This window comes from Taudactylus pleione, unplaced genomic scaffold (genome assembly GCF_031769625.1).
Source record: "Taudactylus pleione unplaced genomic scaffold, aTauple2 ptg000739l, whole genome shotgun sequence".
NCBI lineage: Eukaryota > Metazoa > Chordata > Amphibia > Anura > Myobatrachidae > Taudactylus > Taudactylus pleione.
In genome coordinates, this window is record NW_028285141.1 from 1,131,856 (window position 1) to 1,153,832 (window position 21,977).

At 47.2% G+C, this 21,977-nt stretch overlaps 1 protein-coding gene across 3 annotated transcripts in view; it reads left to right on the top strand.

The window, feature by feature from the left end:
• The first annotated feature begins 21,075 nt into the window (after positions 1 to 21,075).
• SEPTIN11 (septin 11) overlaps positions 21,076 to 21,977 on the top strand; it is a 112,104-nt gene continuing 111,202 nt past the window's right edge. For 2 of the 3 annotated variants that reach the window (XM_088457138.1, XM_088457139.1), the window contains exon 1: positions 21,076 to 21,295. In XM_088457138.1, coding sequence (XP_088313264.1) covers positions 21,269 to 21,295 — 27 coding nt within the window. In that variant the 5' untranslated portion in view covers positions 21,076 to 21,268. The remainder of the gene's footprint in view (positions 21,296 to 21,977) is intronic. The other variant, XM_088457137.1, reaches the window with a different exon arrangement.

Below are 21,977 nucleotides of genomic sequence, written 5' to 3' on the forward strand. Positions count from 1 at the left end.
AATCTAGATTAGGTTTTTAGAAGTGCAGATCGGTTGTTTCCCTTCTGTTCCACTTCGGTTCAACGCTTGTGTAACGCTAGTATTAATTTTAAAATGCACTTTTGAATAGTGCAATTCTGAATGGAGCAATTCCAGCCAGGCTATTCCAGCCTACTAATGACCAATATGTAGGAGACCTGGCATGTTAAATTACTGATTGCTTACAAGCCCAGCACCCTCCCACTAATATGGCTAGCAATAAATGGAGTTAAACAAACACACAGCACATACCACTAGGCTAATAACAGGCTCAATGAGCTAACTAACAAAGAAACTAAAAACATCAAACTAATATACTATGCAGTGATATGCTAAATAACATTGCTTATCAGCAAAAGTCTGAGACTTGTAGTCCGTTACCTAAGTTCACAGCCTGGCCAATATATATTCAGTATATTCAGTATGGCAAAAGTCTGAGACTTGTAGTCCGTTACCTAAGTTCACAGCCTGGCCAATGTATATTCAGTATGGCAAAAGTCTCAGACTTGTAGTCCGTTACCTGCAGATGGTAAGACAAAAAAGGATGCATCAATTCAGCAGTAGATATAATTGAGAACGCTTGTGTAGCGCTAGTATTAATTTTAAAATGCACTTTTGAATAGTGCAATTCTGAATGGAGCAATTCCAGCCAGGCTATTCCAGCCTACTAATGACCAATATGTAGGAGACCTGGCATGTTAAATTACTGATTGCTTACAAGCCCAGCACCCTCCCACTAATATGGCTAGCAATAAATGGAGTTAAACAAACACACAGCACATACCACTAGGCTAATAACAGGCTCAATGAGCTAACTAACAAAGAAACTAAAAACATCAAACTAATATACTATGCAGTGATATGCTAAATAACATTGCTTATCAGCAAAAGTCTGAGACTTGTAGTCCGTTACCTAAGTTCACAGCCTGGCCAATATATATTCAGTATATTCAGTATGGCAAAAGTCTGAGACTTGTAGTCCGTTACCTAAGTTCACAGCCTGGCCAATGTATATTCAGTATGGCAAAAGTCTCAGACTTGTAGTCCGTTACCTGCAGATGGTAAGACAAAAAAGGATGCATCAATTCAGCAGTAGATATAATTGAGAACGCTTGTGTAGCGCTAGTATTAATTTTAAAATGCACTTTTGAATAGTGCAATTCTGAATGGAGCAATTCCAGCCAGGCTATTCCAGCCTACTAATGACCAATATGTAGGAGACCTGGCATGTTAAATTACTGATTGCTTACAAGCCCAGCACCCTCCCACTAATATGGCTAGCAATAAATGGAGTTAAACAAACACACAGCACATACCACTAGGCTAATAACAGGCTCAATGAGCTAACTAACAAAGAAACTAAAAACATCAAACTAATATACTATGCAGTGATATGCTAAATAACATTGCTTATCAGCAAAAGTCTGAGACTTGTAGTCCGTTACCTAAGTTCACAGCCTGGCCAATATATATTCAGTATATTCAGTATGGCAAAAGTCTGAGACTTGTAGTCCGTTACCTAAGTTCACAGCCTGGCCAATGTATATTCAGTATGGCAAAAGTCTGAGACTTGTAGTCCGTTACCTGCAGATGGCAAGACAAAAAAGGATGCATCAATTCAGCAGTAGATATAATTGAGAACGCTTGTGTAACGCTAGTATTAATTTTAAAATGCACTTTTGAATAGTGCAATTCTGAATGGAGCAATTCCAGCCAGGCTATTCCAGCCTACTAATGACCAATATGTAGGAGACCTGGCATGTTAAATTACTGATTGCTTACAAGCCCAGCACCCTCCCACTAATATGGCTAGCAATAAATGGAGTTAAACAAACACACAGCACATACCACTAGGCTAATAACAGGCTCAATGAGCTAACTAACAAAGAAACTAAAAACATCAAACTAATATACTATGCAGTGATATGCTAAATAACATTGCTTATCAGCAAAAGTCTGAGACTTGTAGTCCGTTACCTAAGTTCACAGCCTGGCCAATATATATTCAGTATGGCAAAAGTCTGAGACTTGTAGTCCGTTACCTAAGTTCACAGCCTGGCCAATATATATTCAGTATGGCAAAAGTCTGAGACTTGTAGTCCGTTACCTAAGTTCACAGCCTGGCCAATATATATTCAGTATATTCAGTATGGCAAAAGTCTGAGACTTGTAGTCCGTTATCTGCAGATGGCAAGACAAAAAAGGATGCATCAATTCAGCAGTAGATATAATTGAGAACGCTTGTGTAACGCTAGTATTAATTTTAAAATGCACTTTTGAATAGTGCAATTCTGAATGGAGCAATTCCAGCCAGGCTATTCCAGCCTACTAATGACCAATATGTAGGAGACCTGGCATGTTAAATTACTGATTGCTTACAAGCCCAGCACCCTCCGACTAATATGGCTAGCAATAAATTGAGTTAAACAAACACAGCACATACCACTAGGCTAATAACAGGCTCAATGAGCTAACTAACAAAGAAACTAAAAACATCAAACTAATATACTATGCAGTGATATGCTAAATAACATTGCTTATCAGCAAAAGTCTGAGACTTGTAGTCCGTTACCTAAGTTCACAGCCTGGCCAATATATATTCAGTATATTCAGTATGGCAAAAGTCTGAGACTTGTAGTCCGTTACCTAAGTTCACAGCCTGGCCAATATATATTCAGTATGGCAAAAGTCTGAGACTTGTAGTCCGTTACCTAAGTTCACAGCCTGGCCAATATATATTCAGTATATTCAGTATGGCAAAAGTCTGAGACTTGTAGTCCGTTACCTAAGTTCACAGCCTGGCCAATATATATTCAGTATATTCAGTATGGCAAAAGTCTGAGACTTGTAGTCCGTTACCTGCAGATGGCAAGACAAAAAAGGATGCATCAATTCAGCAGTAGATATAATTGAGAACGCTGGTGTAACGCTAGTATTAATTTTAAAATGCACTTTTGAATAGTGCAATTCTGAATGGAGCAATTCCAGCCAGGCTATTCCAGCCTACTAGACACCTGTCATTTCCCCGATGCCGGGAGACCGGCGCCCGGCATCTCGATCGAGCGGACAGCCATGGGGGGGGATTAGGTTTAGGGCACCCAGGGGGGGATTTAGGGTTAGGCACCCCCCGGGAGGATTAGGGTCAGGCTTGGGAAAGGGAGGGTTAGGGTTAGGCACCCCTGGGGGGGAATTAGGGTAGGCACCCCCCTGGGGGACTTATGTTTAGGCAGCGGGGAAGGGGGGGATTAGGGTTAGGCACTTGGGGGGGTGGGGGGGTTACGGTTAGGCACCCCTAAAGAGGGGGTTGGATTAGGGTAGGTTAGTTTCTACTTAACTTAGCGATGATCGGGATTTCCAGCGCTGTCGGGTTTCCACTGCCGGGAACTCTGCTTTTGTCGACTGGATGGAATGGAAACTGAATGGAACCGTGCGGCCAGTGGTATTTCATACCGATTCCCCAACACTACTTCCCATCACAATATCATTGCACTTCATCTCCACATGGAATCGGTATGTTCTAATCCTGACAGCTGCAGCCCGGCAGGGGTGAAAATCCAGATCGCTCACTAAGGTAAGTATCACTAACCTAACCCCCCCACCCCTAACCCTCCCTTAGGGGTGCCTAAACCTCCCTTAGGGGTGCCTAACCCTAACCTTCCCCCCAAGTGCCTAAACCTAACCCCTCCTTCCCCGTAGCCTAACCCTAAGTCTCCCGGGGGAAACTACAAGTAAGCTGTAAACAAAGAATGTGATTGGGATCCTGTTGTACCATTGTAGGCCCAGTGAGGGTATTTAGCTTGGTAGTTTTGTTTGTATGCACCCTGACAAAAATTTTAATCTTGTACCTGCCCCTTCCTATCTCATTCAAATATTGCGCATTTGCCATTGTTTCAGACATCCAAAAATCAAACATGATCTCTATATATATTTACAATCACAAATGAGCACTCTCCTTTAATAGTGAAAAATCTTCTTTTGCTCTTCAATCGTTACCACCTAAACATGAAGTACAGTATTCACAATGCATATTAACAGCCAGAATGCCTTATTCATTTCAACTTCATAGTTTACCAGTCGACATTTTGGTAATTTGTATGACCATTCTCAAGGCAGTCAGAACAGCATAAACAAGATGAAGTGTACTTGTTTGGCATTAATGCTGTTAATATGCATTGTGGATACTTCATGTTTGGGTGGTAACGATTTAAGATTAAGGGGCTTATATATCAAGCTGTTTAACATATAAAAATATTTTATGTATTGCTCCTATTTCACAGAAATCTCCGCAAAGTACTAATTAGCGCTGCAGATCGCAGTCCCCATTATTATCAATGGGACTACGATCTGGCCCCTATATACTAAACTCCAAAAGGTTAAGCTTTTCTGAGTTTGTCCACAGTAGTTTACATCATCTATATATAATGTGAAACTACTGTAAGCCTATGGGGGCTCCAGGTGCAGGAGAGAGATCAGTTCCGGAAGCTGATGTCAGCATCCCCCGGGGAAGTCTTTCACCTCTGTGAAAGACTTCTCCTAAATGCCAGGGTTCCCCATAGTACATAGCCAGGATATTTTTATTCAAAATGAAAATATCCCCTGCGAGTTAGGTACATAATAATCGTGGCTGGTCCACGATTATTACTACATAGACCCCTAAAAGAAGATTTTTCATTATTAAAGGAGTGTGCTCCTTTGCGATTGTATAAAGATTGGGACACATGGTGGATTTGTGACTCTCAAACTCTTGAAGCACCCAAGAGTGCAGTATAATTATATATGAGTTCTGGCTACTTCAAATCAGGGCCAAAACTAGGGTTTTTTTACAAGACAGTAATTTGGCGCCCCCCTGCAGCAGTGCCCCTATAGTAATGCCCCCTTCAGCAGTGCCCCTATAGTAAAGCCCCCTTCAGTAGTGCACCTATAGTAATGCCACCATAGTAATGCTCCTGTAGTGCCCATAATGTAATGCCCCTGTAGTGCCCATATGGTGATGCCCATATAGTAAAGCCCCTGTAGTGCCCATATAGTAATGCCCCCTAGTAATGCCCCTGTAGTGCCCATATAGTAATGCCCCTGTAGTGATCAATATAGTAATGCTCCTGTAATGCTCACATAATAATGCCCCTGTAGTGCCCATATGGTAATGCCCCTGTAGTGCCCATAAAGTAATGCCCCCTAGTAATGCTGCTTCCAAAAAACAATACTTACCTTAAACCCCGCTCCTGTGTCCGCCACCACCCGGTCCGCCTGGCTGCTCCTTGGAACTATGGGAAAGACATCATGACGTCTCTCCTATAGTGCCCAGGCCATGGGGAGAGCCGGAAGCTGGAGTTCTCCAGCCTCCGGCTACTGCTGCGATGCAGGGAAGGAGCCGGCAACCTGTTGGTAATAACATCTCAGCGGGCATCCGGCTTGGAGCCTCCCTGCAGCGCCAGGCTGGAGGACACTGGTGCCGGAGGCAGCGGCGTACCCGCACCTCCAGCCCCCCCTAGTTGCGGCCCCGTTCAAGTATATACACAGTACATATACTCGTATTACACACACAGTGTGTGTGTGTATATATATATATATATATATATATATACACTGCTCAAAAAAATACAGGGAACACTTAAACAACACAATGTAACTCCAAGTCATTCACACTTCTGTGAAATCAAACTGTCCACTTAGGAAGCAACATTGATTGACAATCAATTTCACATGCTGTTGTGCAAATGGAATAGACAACAGGTGGAAATTATAGGCAATTAGCAAGACACCCCCAATAAAGGAGTGGTTCTGCAGGTGGTGACCACAGACCACTTCTCAGTTCCTATGCTTTTTGGCTGATGTTTTGGTCACTTTTGAATGCTGGCAGTGCTTTCACTCTAGTGGTAGCATGAGATGGAGTCTACAACCCACACAAGTGGCTCAGGTAGTGCAACTCATCCAGGATGGCACATCAATGGGAGCTGTGGCAAGAAGGTCTGCTGTGTCTGTCAGCGTAGTGTCCAGAGCATGGATGCGTTACCAAGAGACAGGCCAGTACATCAGGAGACTTGGAGGAGGCCGTAGGAGGGCAACAACCCAGCAGCAGGACCGCTACCTCCGCCTTTGTGCAAGGAGGAACACGAGGAGCACTGCCAGAGCCCTGCAAAATGACCTCCAGCAGGCCACAAATGTGCATGTGTCTGCTCAAACAGAAACAAACTCCATGAGGGTGGTATGAGGGCCCGACGTCCACAGGTGGGGGTTGTGTCAGTGGCAAATTCGCCACTGGCGCCCTGTGCTCTTCACAGATGAAAGCAGGTTCACACTGAGCACATGTGACAGAGTCTGGAGACGTCAAGGAGAACGTTCTGCTGCCTGCAACATCCTCCAGCATGACCGGTTTGGCAGTGGGTCAGTAATGGTGTGGGGTGGCATTTATTTGGGGGGCCGCACAGCCCTCCATGTGCTTGCTAGAGGTAGCCTGACTGCCATTAGGTACTGAGATGAGATCCTCAGACCCCTTGTGAGACCATATGCTGGTGCGGTTGGCCCTGGGTTCCTCCTAATGCAAGACAATGCTAGACCTCATGTGGCTCGAGTGTGTGAGCAGTTCCTGCAAGACGAAGGCATTGATGCTATGGACTGGCCCGCCTGTTCCCCAGATCTGAATTCAATTGAGCACATCTGGGACGTCATGTCTCGCTCCATCCACCAACGCCACATTGCACCACAGACTGTCCAGGAGTTGGCAGATGCTTTAGTCCAGGTCTGGGAGGAGATCCCTCAGGAGTCCATCCGCCACCTCATCAGTAGCATGCCCAGGCATTGTAGGGAGGTCATACAGGCACGTGGAGGCCACACACACTACTGAGCCTCAGTTTGACTTGTTTTAAGGACATTACATCAAAGTTGGAGCAGTCTGTAGTGTGTTTTTCCACTTTAATTTTGAGTGTGGCTCCACAACCAGACCTCCATGGGTTAATTTGATTTCCAATCATAATTTTTGTGTGATTTAGGTGTCAGCACATTCAACTATGTAAAGAACAAAGTATTTAATAAGAATATTTCATTCAGATCTAGGATGTGTTATTTTAGTCTTCCCTTTATTTATTTTTTGAGCAGTGTATATATACAGTCAGGTGCATAAATATTGGGACATTGACAGAATTCTCATATTTTGGCCTCTGTTCACCAACACAATGGCTTTGAAATGAAACAAACAGGATGTGCTTTAACTGTAGACTTTCAGATTTAATTTGAGGGTAATTACATCCAAATCAGGTGAACGGTGTAGGAATTACAACAGTTTCTATATGTGCCTCCCACTTTTTAAGGTAGAGGCCTGGCAGAGCATCACCAGGGATGAAACCAAGCGTCTGGTGATGTCTATGCGTTCCAGACTTCAGGCTGTAATTGCCTGCAAAGGATTTACAATAAAGTATTAAAAAGTGAAAGCTAGATTTAGGATTGTTTAGTTTGTCCCATAACTTTTGGCCCCTTAAAAAGTGGGAGGCACATATAGAAACCATTGTAATTCCTACACCGTTCACCTGATTTGGATGTAATTACCCTCAAATTAAATCTGAAAGTCTGCAGTTAAAGCACATCTTGTTTGTTTCATTTCAAAGCCATTGTGGTGAATAGAGGCCAAAATATGAAAACTCTGTCAATGTCCCAATATTTATGCACCTGACTGTACGTATATATATATATATATATATATATATACACACACATATACACACAGTGTTTATATATATATATATACACACACAGTGTATATATATATACATATATATATATATATATATATATATATATATATATATAGACACACACACACACAGTATATAGATATAGTCAGGTCCATAAATATTGGGACATTGACTGAATTTTCAGATTTTGGCCTCTATTCACCACCACAATGGTTTTGAAATGAAACAAACAAGATGTGCTTTAACTGTAGACTTTCAGATTTAATTTGAGGGTAATTACATCAAAATCGGGTTAACGGTGTAGGAATTACAACAGTTTTAATATGTGCCTCCCACTTTTTAAGGGGCCAAAAGTAATGGGACTATCAACTCAAAAGCTATTTCATGGATAGGTGAAGGCTATTCCCTCGTTATTTCATTATCAATTAAGCAGGTAAAAGGTCGAGTTGATTTTAGGTGTGACATTTGCATTTGGAATCAGTTGCTGTCGACTCTCAATATGAGATCCAAAGAGCTGTCACTATCAGTGAGGCAAGCCATCATTAGGCTGAAAAATCAAAACAAACCCATCAGAGAGATAGCAAAAACACTAGGTGTGGCCAAATCAACTGTTTTGAACATTCTTAAAAAGAAAGAACGCACCGGAGAGCTCAGCAACACCGAAAGACCCGGAAGACGGAAGACCACGGAAAACAACTGTGGTGGATGACAGAAGAATGATTTCCCTGGTGAAGAAAAACCCCTTCACAACAGTTGGCCAAATCAAGAACACTCTCCAGGAGGTAGGTGTATATGTGTCAAAGTCAACTATCAAGAGAATACTTCACAAGAGTGAATATAGAGGGTTCACCACAAGATGCAAACCATTGGTGAGCCACAAAAACAGGAAGACCAGATTAGAGTTTGCCAAACAACATCTAAAAAAGCCATTACAGTTCTGTTACAACATCCTATGGACAGATGAGACAAAGATCAACAGAGTGATGAGAAGAGAAGGAAAGGAACTGCTCATGATCCAAAACATACCACCTCATCAGTGAAGCATGGTGGTGGTAGTGTCATGGCGTGGGCATGTATGGCTGCCAATGGAACTGGTTCCCTTGTATTTATTGATGATGTGACTGCTGACAAAAGCAGCAGAATGAATTCTGAAGTGTTTCGGGCAATATTATATGCTCATATTCAGTCAAATGCTTCAGAACTCATTGGACGGTGCTTCACAGTGCAGATGACAATGACTCGAAGCATACTGCAAAAGCAACCAAAGAGTTTTTTAAGGCTAAAAAGTGGAATGTTATGCAATGGCCAAGTCAATCCCCTGACCTGAATCCAATTGAGCATGCATTTCTCTTTATGAAGACAAAACTGAAGGGAAAATGCCCCAAGAACAAGCAGGAACTGAAGACATTTGCAGTAGAGGCCTGGCAGAGCATCACCAGGGATGAAACCCAGCGTCTGGTGATGTCTATGCGTTCCAGACTTCAGGCCGTAATTGCCTGCAAAGGATTTGCAACAAAGTATTCAAAAGTGAATGTTAGACTTAGGATTGTTTAGTTTGTCCCATTACTTTTGGCCCCTTAAAAAGTGGGAGGCACATATAGAAACCGTTGTAATTCCTACATCGTTCACCTGATTTGGATGTAATTACCCTCAAATTAAATCTGAAAGTCTGCAGTTAAATCACATCTTGTTTGTTTCATTTCAAAGCCATTGTGGTGGTGAATAGAGGCCAAAATCTGAAAATTCTGTCAATGTCCCAATATTTATGGACCTGACTGTATATATAAACACACACACATATACACACACAGTGTATAAATATATATATATATATAAATAAACACACACATACACACTATATATATATATATACTTTTATAAGTAACTCAGCCTGCCCTGCATTATGTACAATTTATACTAGTATACAGCAGCAGCCTGGCCAGCAGTACTTACAAGTACCGTACCTTAGGACTGCTGCCGCCAGGCCGCCTCCACGGAGCTGCAGTGCTGAGCCTGCCTGTGCTGGAGGACAAAGTCGGGGCCGGCCGCCGGATTACTTCAGGGAGCGGTGGTGGCGGGCGGCACTTATGTGACATCACAGAAAGTGACGTCACGTGATGCAAAGGCGGCCATGCCGCCGGGGTCACTGTGCGTTAGCAGCGCTGGGAGGGCTAGTAAAGCCCTCCATTTGACGTCATATTTATGCTTTTGAACCACCAGTGCCGCAGGCAAGGAGGAGGGGGGGAAGGGGATGCGGGACCTCGGACGGCCACTGGCAGGCTGCTATAGAAGTAAAAAAAATCCTGACTACAGCAGCACACACAGCTGCTTCTGTGGGCCTATTTTGATGGTGGGCCTGGAGCTGTAGCTCCATCAGCCCCATTATTAATCCGGCCCTGGGTACATCTATACTAATATTATAAGAATGTTTTGTCTGTTTGTTCCAAGTTGGCGCAAAAACTACTGAATCAATTTTTGTGATAACTGCATAATTTTGTAGAGGAAACTGCTAGAAATAACCTGCACTTTGTTTTATCTCAATCCATCAAGTTAAGACTGAGCAATAACAAAAACAAAATTAATTGATATAATCAATTCAAGAGATAGATGTGGCACCATGCGCGCAGCTGGTAAGGGGTGGGGGGAGAGGTGTTTTGGGCCCACGTTCACTTGAATAGGACAGTCTATATAGCAGTCTGTGCACAGGGCACACGGTGAGATTGGTGTGAGTGGTGGGTGAATGCGCTGCTGCCACCAGGCTGTTGTCACATGGGCCACTCCTGCGACAGGGCCTCTATGCATAGCAATACAATTAGAACACCTCAAATAAAAAAAAGTGCAGAATTGATTTCATCATGGGAGAAGCCTCGGGCAACAACTAGTACATTATATGTGTACTGTGTACCTATTATACATACTGTACCTGCTGTATTAACCCTGTGTCATCCTGTAAAACAAGTTCTATCTGGTTAATGAACCAAATACCTGGTTATGCAGGGCCACCGACAGCCGCGCCGGGCCCATGTGACAGGGGCATGGCATAATCGAGGTAGGCGTGGCGCAGCCCCCATAGAAAAAAAAACAAAAACATTTTTGCGTGCTGGGGAGGGGGCACCGCCAATGGGGGGCGCAATCAGCGTGATCGCTCCCTACATAGGCATAGGAGACTGTTCGGACAGCTGTGAACAGTCTCCCAGTACAGCCCAGCATACAGCAGCGTGTGCTGGGCTGCTGTGACGTAAGAGGGAGGGGGAGCAGTGCCGCACCCGGGCCCCCGCCGGGTCCCTCCAGCAAGCACGGGCCCGGGTAATTAGTGCCTGCTCCCCCCCCCCTCAGCACCCCTGTGATTATATAATGTGGACTGACCTCCATCACACACCGCTGCCACCTAACTCCAACTATAGGGTCTGCCAATAAAATAAATCTCACTTATTTAAGCAATAATTCCATAGGGAAGGCTGGTAGGCACTGTACTCTTTAAATGTAACAAACAAGTAGGTCTGATCAATAATGTATAAATAAAATTTGGATGTGCAGGCTCGGTTCTACTCTGTTCCGTTCGTTTTTTTTTTACCGAATCTTATTGGCTATCCAAAACTCGTGACAGCTGAAACCCAATAAGATTCGGGAAAAAAAACCGAACGGAACCGAGTAGAACCGAGCCTGCACATCCCTAAAATAAATACGTATAAAGTACACTAACCTTGCTCTCTTTTTTGTGTGTGTGCATGAAAAAAAATGTCATGTACACTATTTTTCTATCTTTAAAGAGAGACATTCCGGGGGGAGACAATGAGCTTGTTTACACAAGCAGCCAGCGATGAGTAAAGTACTACTACAGTCTAGAAAAGTAGTGACGCATGCAGAGGAAGAGGGAGGGGGGCGTTTATCACATCCGTATAGGAGTAAGTATTATCTGAGAACACAGGGATGGGAATTCAGAGATGGACGCAGCAGCTGTGCAAAATGATGCAAAAGCTGCAGGAGGTGTCTTAAGTAAAAAGACGCCCATTGCTGGCTTCTGTGATCTGCTGTCGCGTCTGAAGACACAGATCAACTGCGTGACCATCAGTCATCTGAGTAACCCTCAGCTTAGCCGGGACCGTTGTAGCTGTTTCCAAGGACACAGTCACTGGCTTCAGCATGCCCAGAAAATGTAGCCGACAATCCCCCATTTTCTGGAACTCTGTGTGTCGCCTCCTTAAACACCAGCAGCGTGTCCAGAGCCGGCCCTAGCCAATTTGGTGCCCTAGGCCTGATTCAGCATTGATCGCAATATGACAATGGGCCTGATTCAGAGCCACTCGTAAGCGGCAGCTCGTTCGCTCCGAGCGATGTTTGCCCAACTGCGCATGCGTACGGATCGTTATATGCATGCGCGAACCAGTCAGTGCAGCCGAAATTCATGTGCTCGCAAAATAGCGAATGCCTGCTATTTTGAGTGACAGGATGAGGCGTATGTGGGTGGTAACAGGGGAAGGTGCTTGAAAACGGGGAGTGGAGATCCGATCGCAGGCGTGCTTAAAGGTTAAAACTACCGTTTTATGGGTGTGCATATTTAAAACAGCAGCGTCATTGACCACGTCACTGGGTTTTTTTTTTAGCCAGAACTGCTCGCAAAATTGTGGTAGCAAAAACCAACCCCAAGAATAGCGAGCAGCTCATACCCTGTTCGATGTACTCGATTAATCTAATAAATAGCGGACATGACGTAGGATGCGAGCGGCCAGGGGGCGTAGTTTCCCAAAAAACGACCGCAAGTTTTGTTCGCTCGTTCAGACCTAGAGGCGTGAACAGACCGCAAACAGCGAACGGTTCATTTGAATAGCCACCCCTATTTTCTGGACGAGCGAGCGCAAATAGCGACACTCTGAATCAGGCCCAATGTCTTCCACTGCTCAGCCAATATAGAGACGCCCACTACAACTCACATCCATAATATCTTGCAGTCCTGCGTATATATCGTCAACATCGAAGCACATCGGCCCCATCACGCACAATTACAGCAGGCCTGACCCGTCGCAGAAATTGCAGGTCTCTTCGCACGAAGTGAGTACTCATACTGCATAGGCAAATGCAGTCCTAATTTATGCACGCCCATGCAACGTTCAAACAAACAGGCACGTCTGTTTGTTTGAACAGGCACGTCTGAGTGTTTCTGCAAACACTCCCCCATCACCACCCCCAAATGCTCATGGCCTGTCACTCACCCTGCGATGGATTCCTGTCTGCGCGCGTAATCGCAGTGCGAACACCGCGAACAAGCATTGTGGTGCATACGCATGTGCAGTACACAACAGTCGGCTGATCTGCATTTGCGGTTGCAATCATGATCCGTGCTGAATCAGGCCCTCAGTCAGATTTAGATCCATCCAGCAGGCAGCACCCCTCAGTGCCCATGCCCATCAGCACCACAGGCAGCCAGCACCTCTTAAAGATAGACCCAGAACTCATCCAGCAGGCAGCAGCAACCACCTGCCCAGTGCCCGCCCCTCTCGCAGCTGAGCTCCACTAACTTACTTAGAGACAGAGGTCTGGTCTACTTACCGTCTGTCAGTCTGTCTCTTCTTCAGTCAGAACCCAAGTGGGACGGTCCCTGCTGCAGTGCAGTGACTATTCTGGACCTGGATGATGGGCACTGGGCGGCGGTGGCTAATGGAGGTGGGGGCGGAGCTCACAGCTCATCTCTGCAAAGGCCAATGGAACTAGTGGCTGTGGCAGGACATGTGCAGCATGCCCTCCCGCAGCCTTCTTGTAGCAAGAATGAGCTTCTGCACATGTGCAGAATCTAATTCTGACCGCTGCGTTACTGATCAAAACTAAGCTCTGATTGCGGTAGCGGCGGTCCTTGAGCCAGTAGTCACGGCAACCTGTCACTATGGTACAGGTGCAGAGCCGTGGGATGTCCCTAAGATATTCCACATGCCCTAGGCATTTGCTTAGAATGCCTATGCTTAGGGCCGGCTCTGAGCATGTCAATAATGTTGCGGCTTTTAGGGCACTGCGAGCAACATTTGCATGACTAGATTCTGTGGCGGGTTGGGCCAGGAACCATTGCCCCAGGCAGGTACAATTCTGCAGTGCTAGGGCTGTCAGTGTTTATACCTGATGTTTATACCTGACATCAGGGAAGGTTCCTCTGCCTGCCTCCTGGCTGTCAGGCACAGTCAGTGCTGTCACAGCACAGAAAATTTCTCTGGCCACTACATTTCCGCCTTCACTCGTCCATGTCCCTATCCTGGCAGCCTGTGGGCACACCTCCTGCTGCATAAGTCCTCCTACCACCCTACCTGTCACAAACCTCCTCCACCCAGGGTGATCCCCATTGACTCAGAGCCCCATCCTCTACAGTGGGAGGGCAGGGCCTACAGGGCCCAGAGTTGATCCAACACCCGGCCGCAGCAACACAATGACCGGCATCATGCACAGGAGTGTCCTCTCGTTACACACAAGGGGCAAACATAAGTTTTGCGGGGAGGAGGAAGAGGAGAGGAAGGGGGGTTTTGCATATGTAATATATAGGTCATCTTGCTGCCTGTGTTTCTTTTTTGCAGTGAGTGCCACCTAATGTGGTTATATACACGGCAGGGACAATGGATGGGGAGGCACTGGCTAGTATCAGAGCCAGATTTACACACACATATGAACCTGTTCCACTTGCACAGATATCCCCTCTCACACAGAACCCCCCCCCCCCCACACACACACAGAACCCCCTCCCACACACACACACACACACACACAGATTCCCCACAGCACAGATACCCCTCACACATATCTCCCACTAGCACAGAAGGTCCCCCCCCACACATACAGATCTCCCCCTAGCATAGGACCCTCCTCAGCTTTTTCTCCTTTGTGTGTTTCCTCTGTCTGCATATTCCAATTTCCTTCCCTCATCAGTGCTGCTGCTGAGCTCCGAGGCTTGAGTACTTCCAGGACTGGTCATCTGATCGTCAGAGGTGTCCATCAGAGCTCAAGGCACGACCCCTCACAGTGAGGCATGCCTCTATTAGCTCTTTTTCTCTGTGTTTTATTGGCTGCTTCATGGCCCAACCCCCAGATCCAGGCAGTGTCTGAGCTATCAGAAATGATGCATCTCTCGTCTCTTCCTGTATTCCCAGGGAGTGCTGCAATTTTGGTGAGTTTTGCCTATAAAAATAAACAGAATACAAAGAATATATTTCTAACTTATAAATATCTTTTTAGTATTATTCTAATCATTTTTAGAGTCAAAACTTTGCAGTCTGACAGTGAGTATGACAGGGGAGTCTCTGCAGGGACGTGCAGTCTGGGTAGGCAGAGCCTCCCCTGTCATATCCTCCCAGGCTAAAAGCTGCCAGCCAGTCAGTGGCGTCACAAGGAGAATGAGGGGGGTGAGGGCAGTGCCAGGGTGTCACCCGCCGAGGGGTGACACGAAAATGCCGACCCCTCCTCAGTGACAGGAGCCGGGTTTTGCACTGTAGCATTACGTGTAGCACTCGGCTCCTGACACAGTGAGGGAGGCGGCACTGCACACAGACTGGTCCCCGAGAGCAGACCGCATCTCCAGGACCCCTGGAATTACTAAAACGGGAATTTGGGATGCGAGTCCACGCCCCCTTCTTGGCAGCACATGGCTTTCCCGTGCAACTACAATCCTATCTGCACCGGTTGTCACCACAGGGAGGTGCGCCACTGCAGCCAACCCCAGATCTGCACATGCATAGATCTGCAAACATCGGCATATTGTTGAAAATCGATTTAAGGCTTCCCGAACTTGTCAGCAACAGGACCCGACGGGGTGCCGGCTCCAGCAAGTGCGTACACACTTGCCGATTCCGGGAGCGACAGTGGGCGCAATGCTGCATTCGTCAGCGTCATAACGGGTAGACACTAGACGATGTGCCCGATATGTCGCTCCGATCCACAGGATCAGACGACATATCGTCTAGTGTATACCCAGCTTTAGCGTCATCCTTTAAATCAGCCCCACAATTAATTGGCTGCTTAACTGTGGGGTGTAGAGCTCTGCGCTGCACTGCTGCAGAGATTCTGGTTGCAGGATGCTATTCCAGGCACCCTGCTAGCCAGATGCAGGGACCATGAGGTAGCTGGGCCGGATTAACAAAGGGGCAGATGGAGCTGTAGCTCCAGGCCCACCATCAAAATAGGCCCCACAGCAGCATGACAGAATTTTTTTTTTTTTTTACAGCATTCTGCATTGACCGACCAAACCCCCCTCCGGCTGCGGGTCGCAAGCTGGCATAGATGGATTATACATGACAGCGGCGCAGTGGAAGGCTTCACTAGCCATCCCTGCACCGCATACACACAGTGACTTGGTCTCGGCACCTCCTACGCGCGAGAGAAGTCACGGTGTGTGACGTCACAAACACGCTGCTGCTTCAGGCCATCACCACACCCTGGCCTGAAGCAGCCCGGCCATGTCCAGAGTCCGACCAGCACAGGCACAGCAGTCACACAGCAGCTCCGTGTAGGCAGCCCGGCAGCGGCAGCGTATCTGATCCTCCTGATTCAGGTGAGGTGTCACACCTGCTAGCCTGGATGTCTGGCTGCTGGTGCTATTAGTTAATTATATAGTAGTATACATGGAATCACTATGAAGTACCGCAGGCCGCATGGCCGGCGGTTCAAATCCCGACGCCGTTAGACCGGCAGGAGTGAAGATCCCGACAGGTGATTTAGGTAAGTACAACTAACCCTGTCCCCCCCCTAACCCTAACCCTCCCTTAGGGGTGCCTAACCCTAACCCCCCCCCCCCGCCCCCAAGTGCCTAAACCTAACCCTCCATTCCCCGCAGCCTAAACCTAAGTCTCCCAGGGGAGTGCCTAACCCTAACCTCCCCCTGAGGGTTCCAAACCCTCCCTTTCCCTAGCCTAAGGCTAACCCCAGAGCCGTAGATAGACTTTTTGGTGCCCTGTGCCAGAAAGAGCATTGGCGCCCCCCTCATTTGTCAAAGACATACTGTACCCAAAAAAGGGGAATGGCCTCATGGGGAAGGGCCAGGGAAGAGATAGGGGAGGCCAGAAGATGCTGGGGATGAAATAAGAGGAAGCTACAAGCAAGAATGATAATAAACAGAAATTTGACAGGCCCAAACAGCGCCCCCTGACCTGTGGTGCCCTGTGCGATGGCATTGGCCACACTACCCTAGCTATGGCCCTGCCTAACCCTCCCGGGGGGTGCCTAGCTCTAAGTCCCCCACGGGAGCCCCTAACCTAACCCTCCCCCTCCGCGTCTATCTGCGCCTGCTGCCCGGCTTACCTTTGTTTGGTATGCTGGGCGTTGGTCTCCCGGCGTAGGGATAATGATAGGTGTCGAGATTTTGCCGCCTATTAGACCCCTCTCGGCAGGTCTGTAACTAGGGTAGTGTGACCAGTGCCATGGCACCGCAGGGCAGGGGGCGCTGTTAGGGGCCTGTCAATTTTCCTGTTTATTATCATTCTCACTTGCAGCTTCCTCTTCTTTTATCCCCAGCATCTCCTGGCCTCCCCTAACTCTTCCCTGGCCCTTCCCCATTGGGCCATGGCCCTTTTTCAGGTGCACTATCTTATGTCCCTATTTTAAAAATGAGGGGGAGGGGCGCCAATGCTCTCTCTGGCACAGGGCACCAAAAAGTCTAGTTACGCCTCTGCCTCTCGAGATTAGTCAGGAAGCCGTCGGTCGGCATTTCGAACGTCGGCTTCCTGACTGCATCCCATATACATAATGCAGGGCAGGCTGAGGCACTACTAACAGTTAAATAATTATATATATATTTTGTTATATACTCTAAATATTGATAAATACACATATATTATACTGTGTATATATATGTATATATGTAAATAGATATGTATGTATATATATATATGTACTGTATATCTATATATACACATATATAGTGTGTGTATATATGTGTATATATATATATATATGTATATTATATAATCTGGCACTGCAGCTTGCACACCCCTAATTACGACCCTGATGAACGTAATAAGGACCAGTGGCGTAACTACTGCACCCGCAGACCCCGCGGTGGCTTGGGGGTGCCAGGGACCATAGTTTCGCCACTGCAACTGTGAACGCTGGCCTCTGAAGTGATCGGAGGCAAAGGAAGCCTCCGCCTGGTCGACGGGCGCGTGGAGTCAGGTATGTATTGGGATCAGGTAAGTACTGGGGGGGCACTACTTTAAGGGACACAACTACAGGGGGCACTGCATATGGGTCAACTACAGGGGGCACTGCATATGGGCACAGCCAGGGTTGGACTGGCCGACAGGGGTACTGGGGAAAATGCTTGAGGGCTCACCCCCCTACTCTAGGTGTCAAGTTCCAGACCTCAAATCATACACTGTTACTCTATTAGATGGTCAGTTACCTGGTGTAGTTCCACCTATCAACATGAGTGTTTGGTTCCTTTCTATAGAAATAAGATTTGCTTATTGGTTAGCCAAGCATCTGTGATGGCTGGCCACACCGCCTCTGGTGGCTGGCGTCACCCCTTAAACATGGACCCCTACCAATGCAGTCCCCCAGTGGGCCCTTCATGCCCCAGTCCAACACTGGGCACAGCTACAGGGGGCACTGCATATGGGCTCAACAACAGGGGGCACTGCATATGGGCAGATCTACAGGGGGCACTGCATATGGGCTCAACTACAGGGGGCACTGCATATGGGCAGAACTACAGGGGGCACTGCATATGGGCACTACTACAGAGGGCAATGCATATGGGCTCAACAACAGGGGGCACTACATATGGGCAGATCTACAGGGGGCACTGCATATGGGCTCAACTACAGGGGGCACTGCATATGGGCAGAACTACAGGGGGCACTGCATATGGGCACTACTACAGAGGGCAATGCATATGGGCACAACTACAGGGGGCAATGCATATGGGCTTAATTACAGGCGGCATTGCATAAGGGGCACAACTACAGGGGGACTACTACAGGGGGCACTGTCTAAGGGGCACTAACTTGATACACACAGTTTACAGGTTATAAACTATGGGCCTGATTCAGACCCGCTCGCAAGCGCTATGCGCTCAGAAGCGGGTCGATGGGCGGGCAATGCGCACGCAAGGCGTGCGCGAGCCCCGGAGCGAGTGAGAAATCACTCGCTCCGGCACTCGCATCCAAAAGCAGGGCTGTCGATGTTGATCGACAGCTTGCCCCGTTTTCGAGGCGGGCAGGGGGGGTGGCTGGCCAAACGGAGGCATTCCCGAAGGAATGCCTGCCATTTGGGGGCGGCCCCACTGACATCACGAGTGATGTCAGTGGTGAGCTTCCGGCTCTATTAGAGCTCTATTAGAGCCGAAAGCTCACTGGGGTTTGGAGGAACGAGACCCTACCACAAGGGTCTCGTCGCAAGCCCGATGGACGCGACCATCGCCTGGCTGCTCGCAAAAGCTGTGGGTGGTCACCCACAGCTATGCGAACGGCCAGGGGGCCGGTTATTTAAAAAAAAGCCTCCCTGATTCAGAGCGAGCGCTCGCTTTTGCGAGCGGCTCTGAATCAGGCCCTATGTTCCCAATAATCTGGTTCTACATGGACATAGTAACTGTGCAATCTGTCTTGAACTTGAGGTGACAGACTAGCAGGAGCGGAGGGTTGGTGAAGTAGATCTGTCAGGGTGGGATGTAATGGGTATTACTGTGTGGCATAATGTGTAATGGGCCTTACTGTGTGTACAATGTGCTATTAGGAGCATAACTTAGTGTGGCATAATGTGTTATAAAGGGTATTACTGTGTTATAAGGAGCATAATGTGTAAGGGGCATTACTGTGTGGCATATGGTGTAGTATGTTATAGGGGCATAACGGCGTGGCATAATTTGTTATAAAGGCATTACAGTGTGTCATTATGTGTTATATATGGCATTATTGTGTGGCATAATGTGTAAGGGGCATTACACTGTGGCATAATGTGTTGTAAGGGGCATTACAGTGCGATATAATAGAGCTCATTCAGACCCGCTCGCAAGATGCGATCGTTCGCTGGTAAAAAGGGGCCGGATACTTAAATTGACGTGTACAAAGACGCTACTTTGCTAATCATGTACGCCCTTTAAATGCCGTTTTGGCGGGCAGACACGCCTGCGTTCGCAACCCCCCCCCATTCACATGCACCTTCCCGTTACCACCCACAAACGGCACTATCTGTCACTCAAAGCAGCGACCTGATAGTGGCTTACGAGCTACCTAAAGCAGATCGCAACGAATGGCTTGCGCATGCGCACTGCGAATTATACGCATGCGCAGATGGGCGAAAATCACTCAGAGTGAACAATCACGCCTTAGCGAGCGGGTCTGAATCAGGTCCAATGTGTTCTAAGGGGCATTACTTAGCTTGTCATAATGTGTAAGGGACATTACTGTATCAGGAAACCACACACCTTAAACGTCGTCTTTGGGTGCGTTTGTTTTTTAGGCGGGGGGGCGCCTGAAACTTTATTTGCAGGGGGGAGCAAGATTTATAGTTACACCACTTATAGGGATGCATGCACAGAGCAACTTTGAAGTGAACAGAAGGGTGGCCTAGTTTCAGTGTAGGTGCGCCACATGTAAAAATTTTATTTATAGCACAGTGCTTTAGGCACCCCCAAAATGTTGGCACTCTAACCATATGGTGTGTATCTCTCTCTCTCTCTCTCTCTCTCTCAGTAGATCTATTTATAAGTAACTAATTTCGGGACCCATTTATCAACGAAGGAAAACACCAGCAGAATTTTTTGTTCAGTATCACTGTGATACAAGCGAAAAATCCACCGGTATTTACCAATACTTACCCAGCAAAGTACTTACTACTCTTCTGCAAGGTCCTCCTGTGTGCTGCTGGCAGCCTAACGCTGCCAGCAACTGGGATCTTGTGTAATGCGCATGTGTGGCCGTCCGTCTACGCATGTGCATGACATCGGGACCCAGCAGCACCTGGAAGGCTTCGCTGAAGCCGGCAATGGGGACCGCATCGTTCTTGTCATCTAAAGATGCTGTGACAAACAGCTGTAATCTTAGATTACCGCTGTTTGTTAAATCCAGGAAGATAGTCATAACCCCATTAGCGAGCGCTAAAGGGGTTATGTTTCGTTGATAAATGGAGCCCTTAGTCTATACATGTGCCTGTTATAAGCAGCAAAATAGCACTGTGCTAGAATAAACTAATAAAGGAAAACATACTCTTCAAACTACTCTTCAACCATACAGCCTGCACCATCGTCTGAACCGGGGGGATGTGTACTCAACATATTGAAATGCACGGCACTAAATTGCCATAACGGATTAGCAAACCGTCCGGAACTGATCTAAATAACTGTTTTTCCTTTAAACCTGACCTAATAGGAGCGAATAAGTGTTTCGAGTCGCTGAGCATCTTCCTGTATCTTTCCTCCCCCTTTCCTGAGTTACAGAGACCCTCCCCTGTGGTGGCCATGTTCCCCCTGCGCTGGATGAGCAGCAGCAGTCAGTGAGGCAGAGGCTGTGTGTGACTGTGCGTGTGTAGCAGCATCTGGCAGTAGCAGCAGCAGGATCGCATGCTCTGGTCTACACCCGGAGCACTCTTGGCACAGCAGCATGGCAGTCGCAGTGGGCAGGCAGACTGTAAGTCAGAGCTTATATTGTGCTATCTGCATGAAACGTTTGTAGCAATAATGTGACCTGATGTTCCATTGTATCAGTCAGACCTCGTGTGCTTGGGAAGGCTCATCAGCAACATGCCTAGGAAATGAGACTGGGTATTTGGCCATACTAGTCCGAAAGCCCCCTTGCTTCCAAAAAAAAAAAAAAAGATCCCCCTCCCTTCCCAACCAGGTTCCTCTAAACCTACCCCTCTAACGCTGCCTGTGCTGGGAACCGCTAGGATCAGATCATTATGACCAAATCATCTTTAAACAAGAAAGAGAAAGCGTAGGAGGAGAGGAGGGGGTACATGTAGCGCCCGGGGTACACCTAGGCGGGCAGCACTGCTGCTAGCTGCCTGCTCCCGGGCTGCTGTGTGTGCGCTACTAGCATATACCAGCAATGTATTTTTAGCCTTGCTCGTGCGTCTGCCATGAGAGGCTGCCAGCAGCCAGCTAGATGATTTACACACACTATGGCTTTCCCTATGAAAAATGTGCGTGGGCTTAATGTATGTGGGTGAGGGAGAAATTGTACTGAGTGCGCACACAGTCACTCGTGACGTATGCCTGAGCCCAGGAGCTAGCAATCACCTTCCGCTCTTCAATGTTTTGAATGAACTATCAAAGTCTAAAATGACTGTAAAGTGGTTACAGATAAAGGC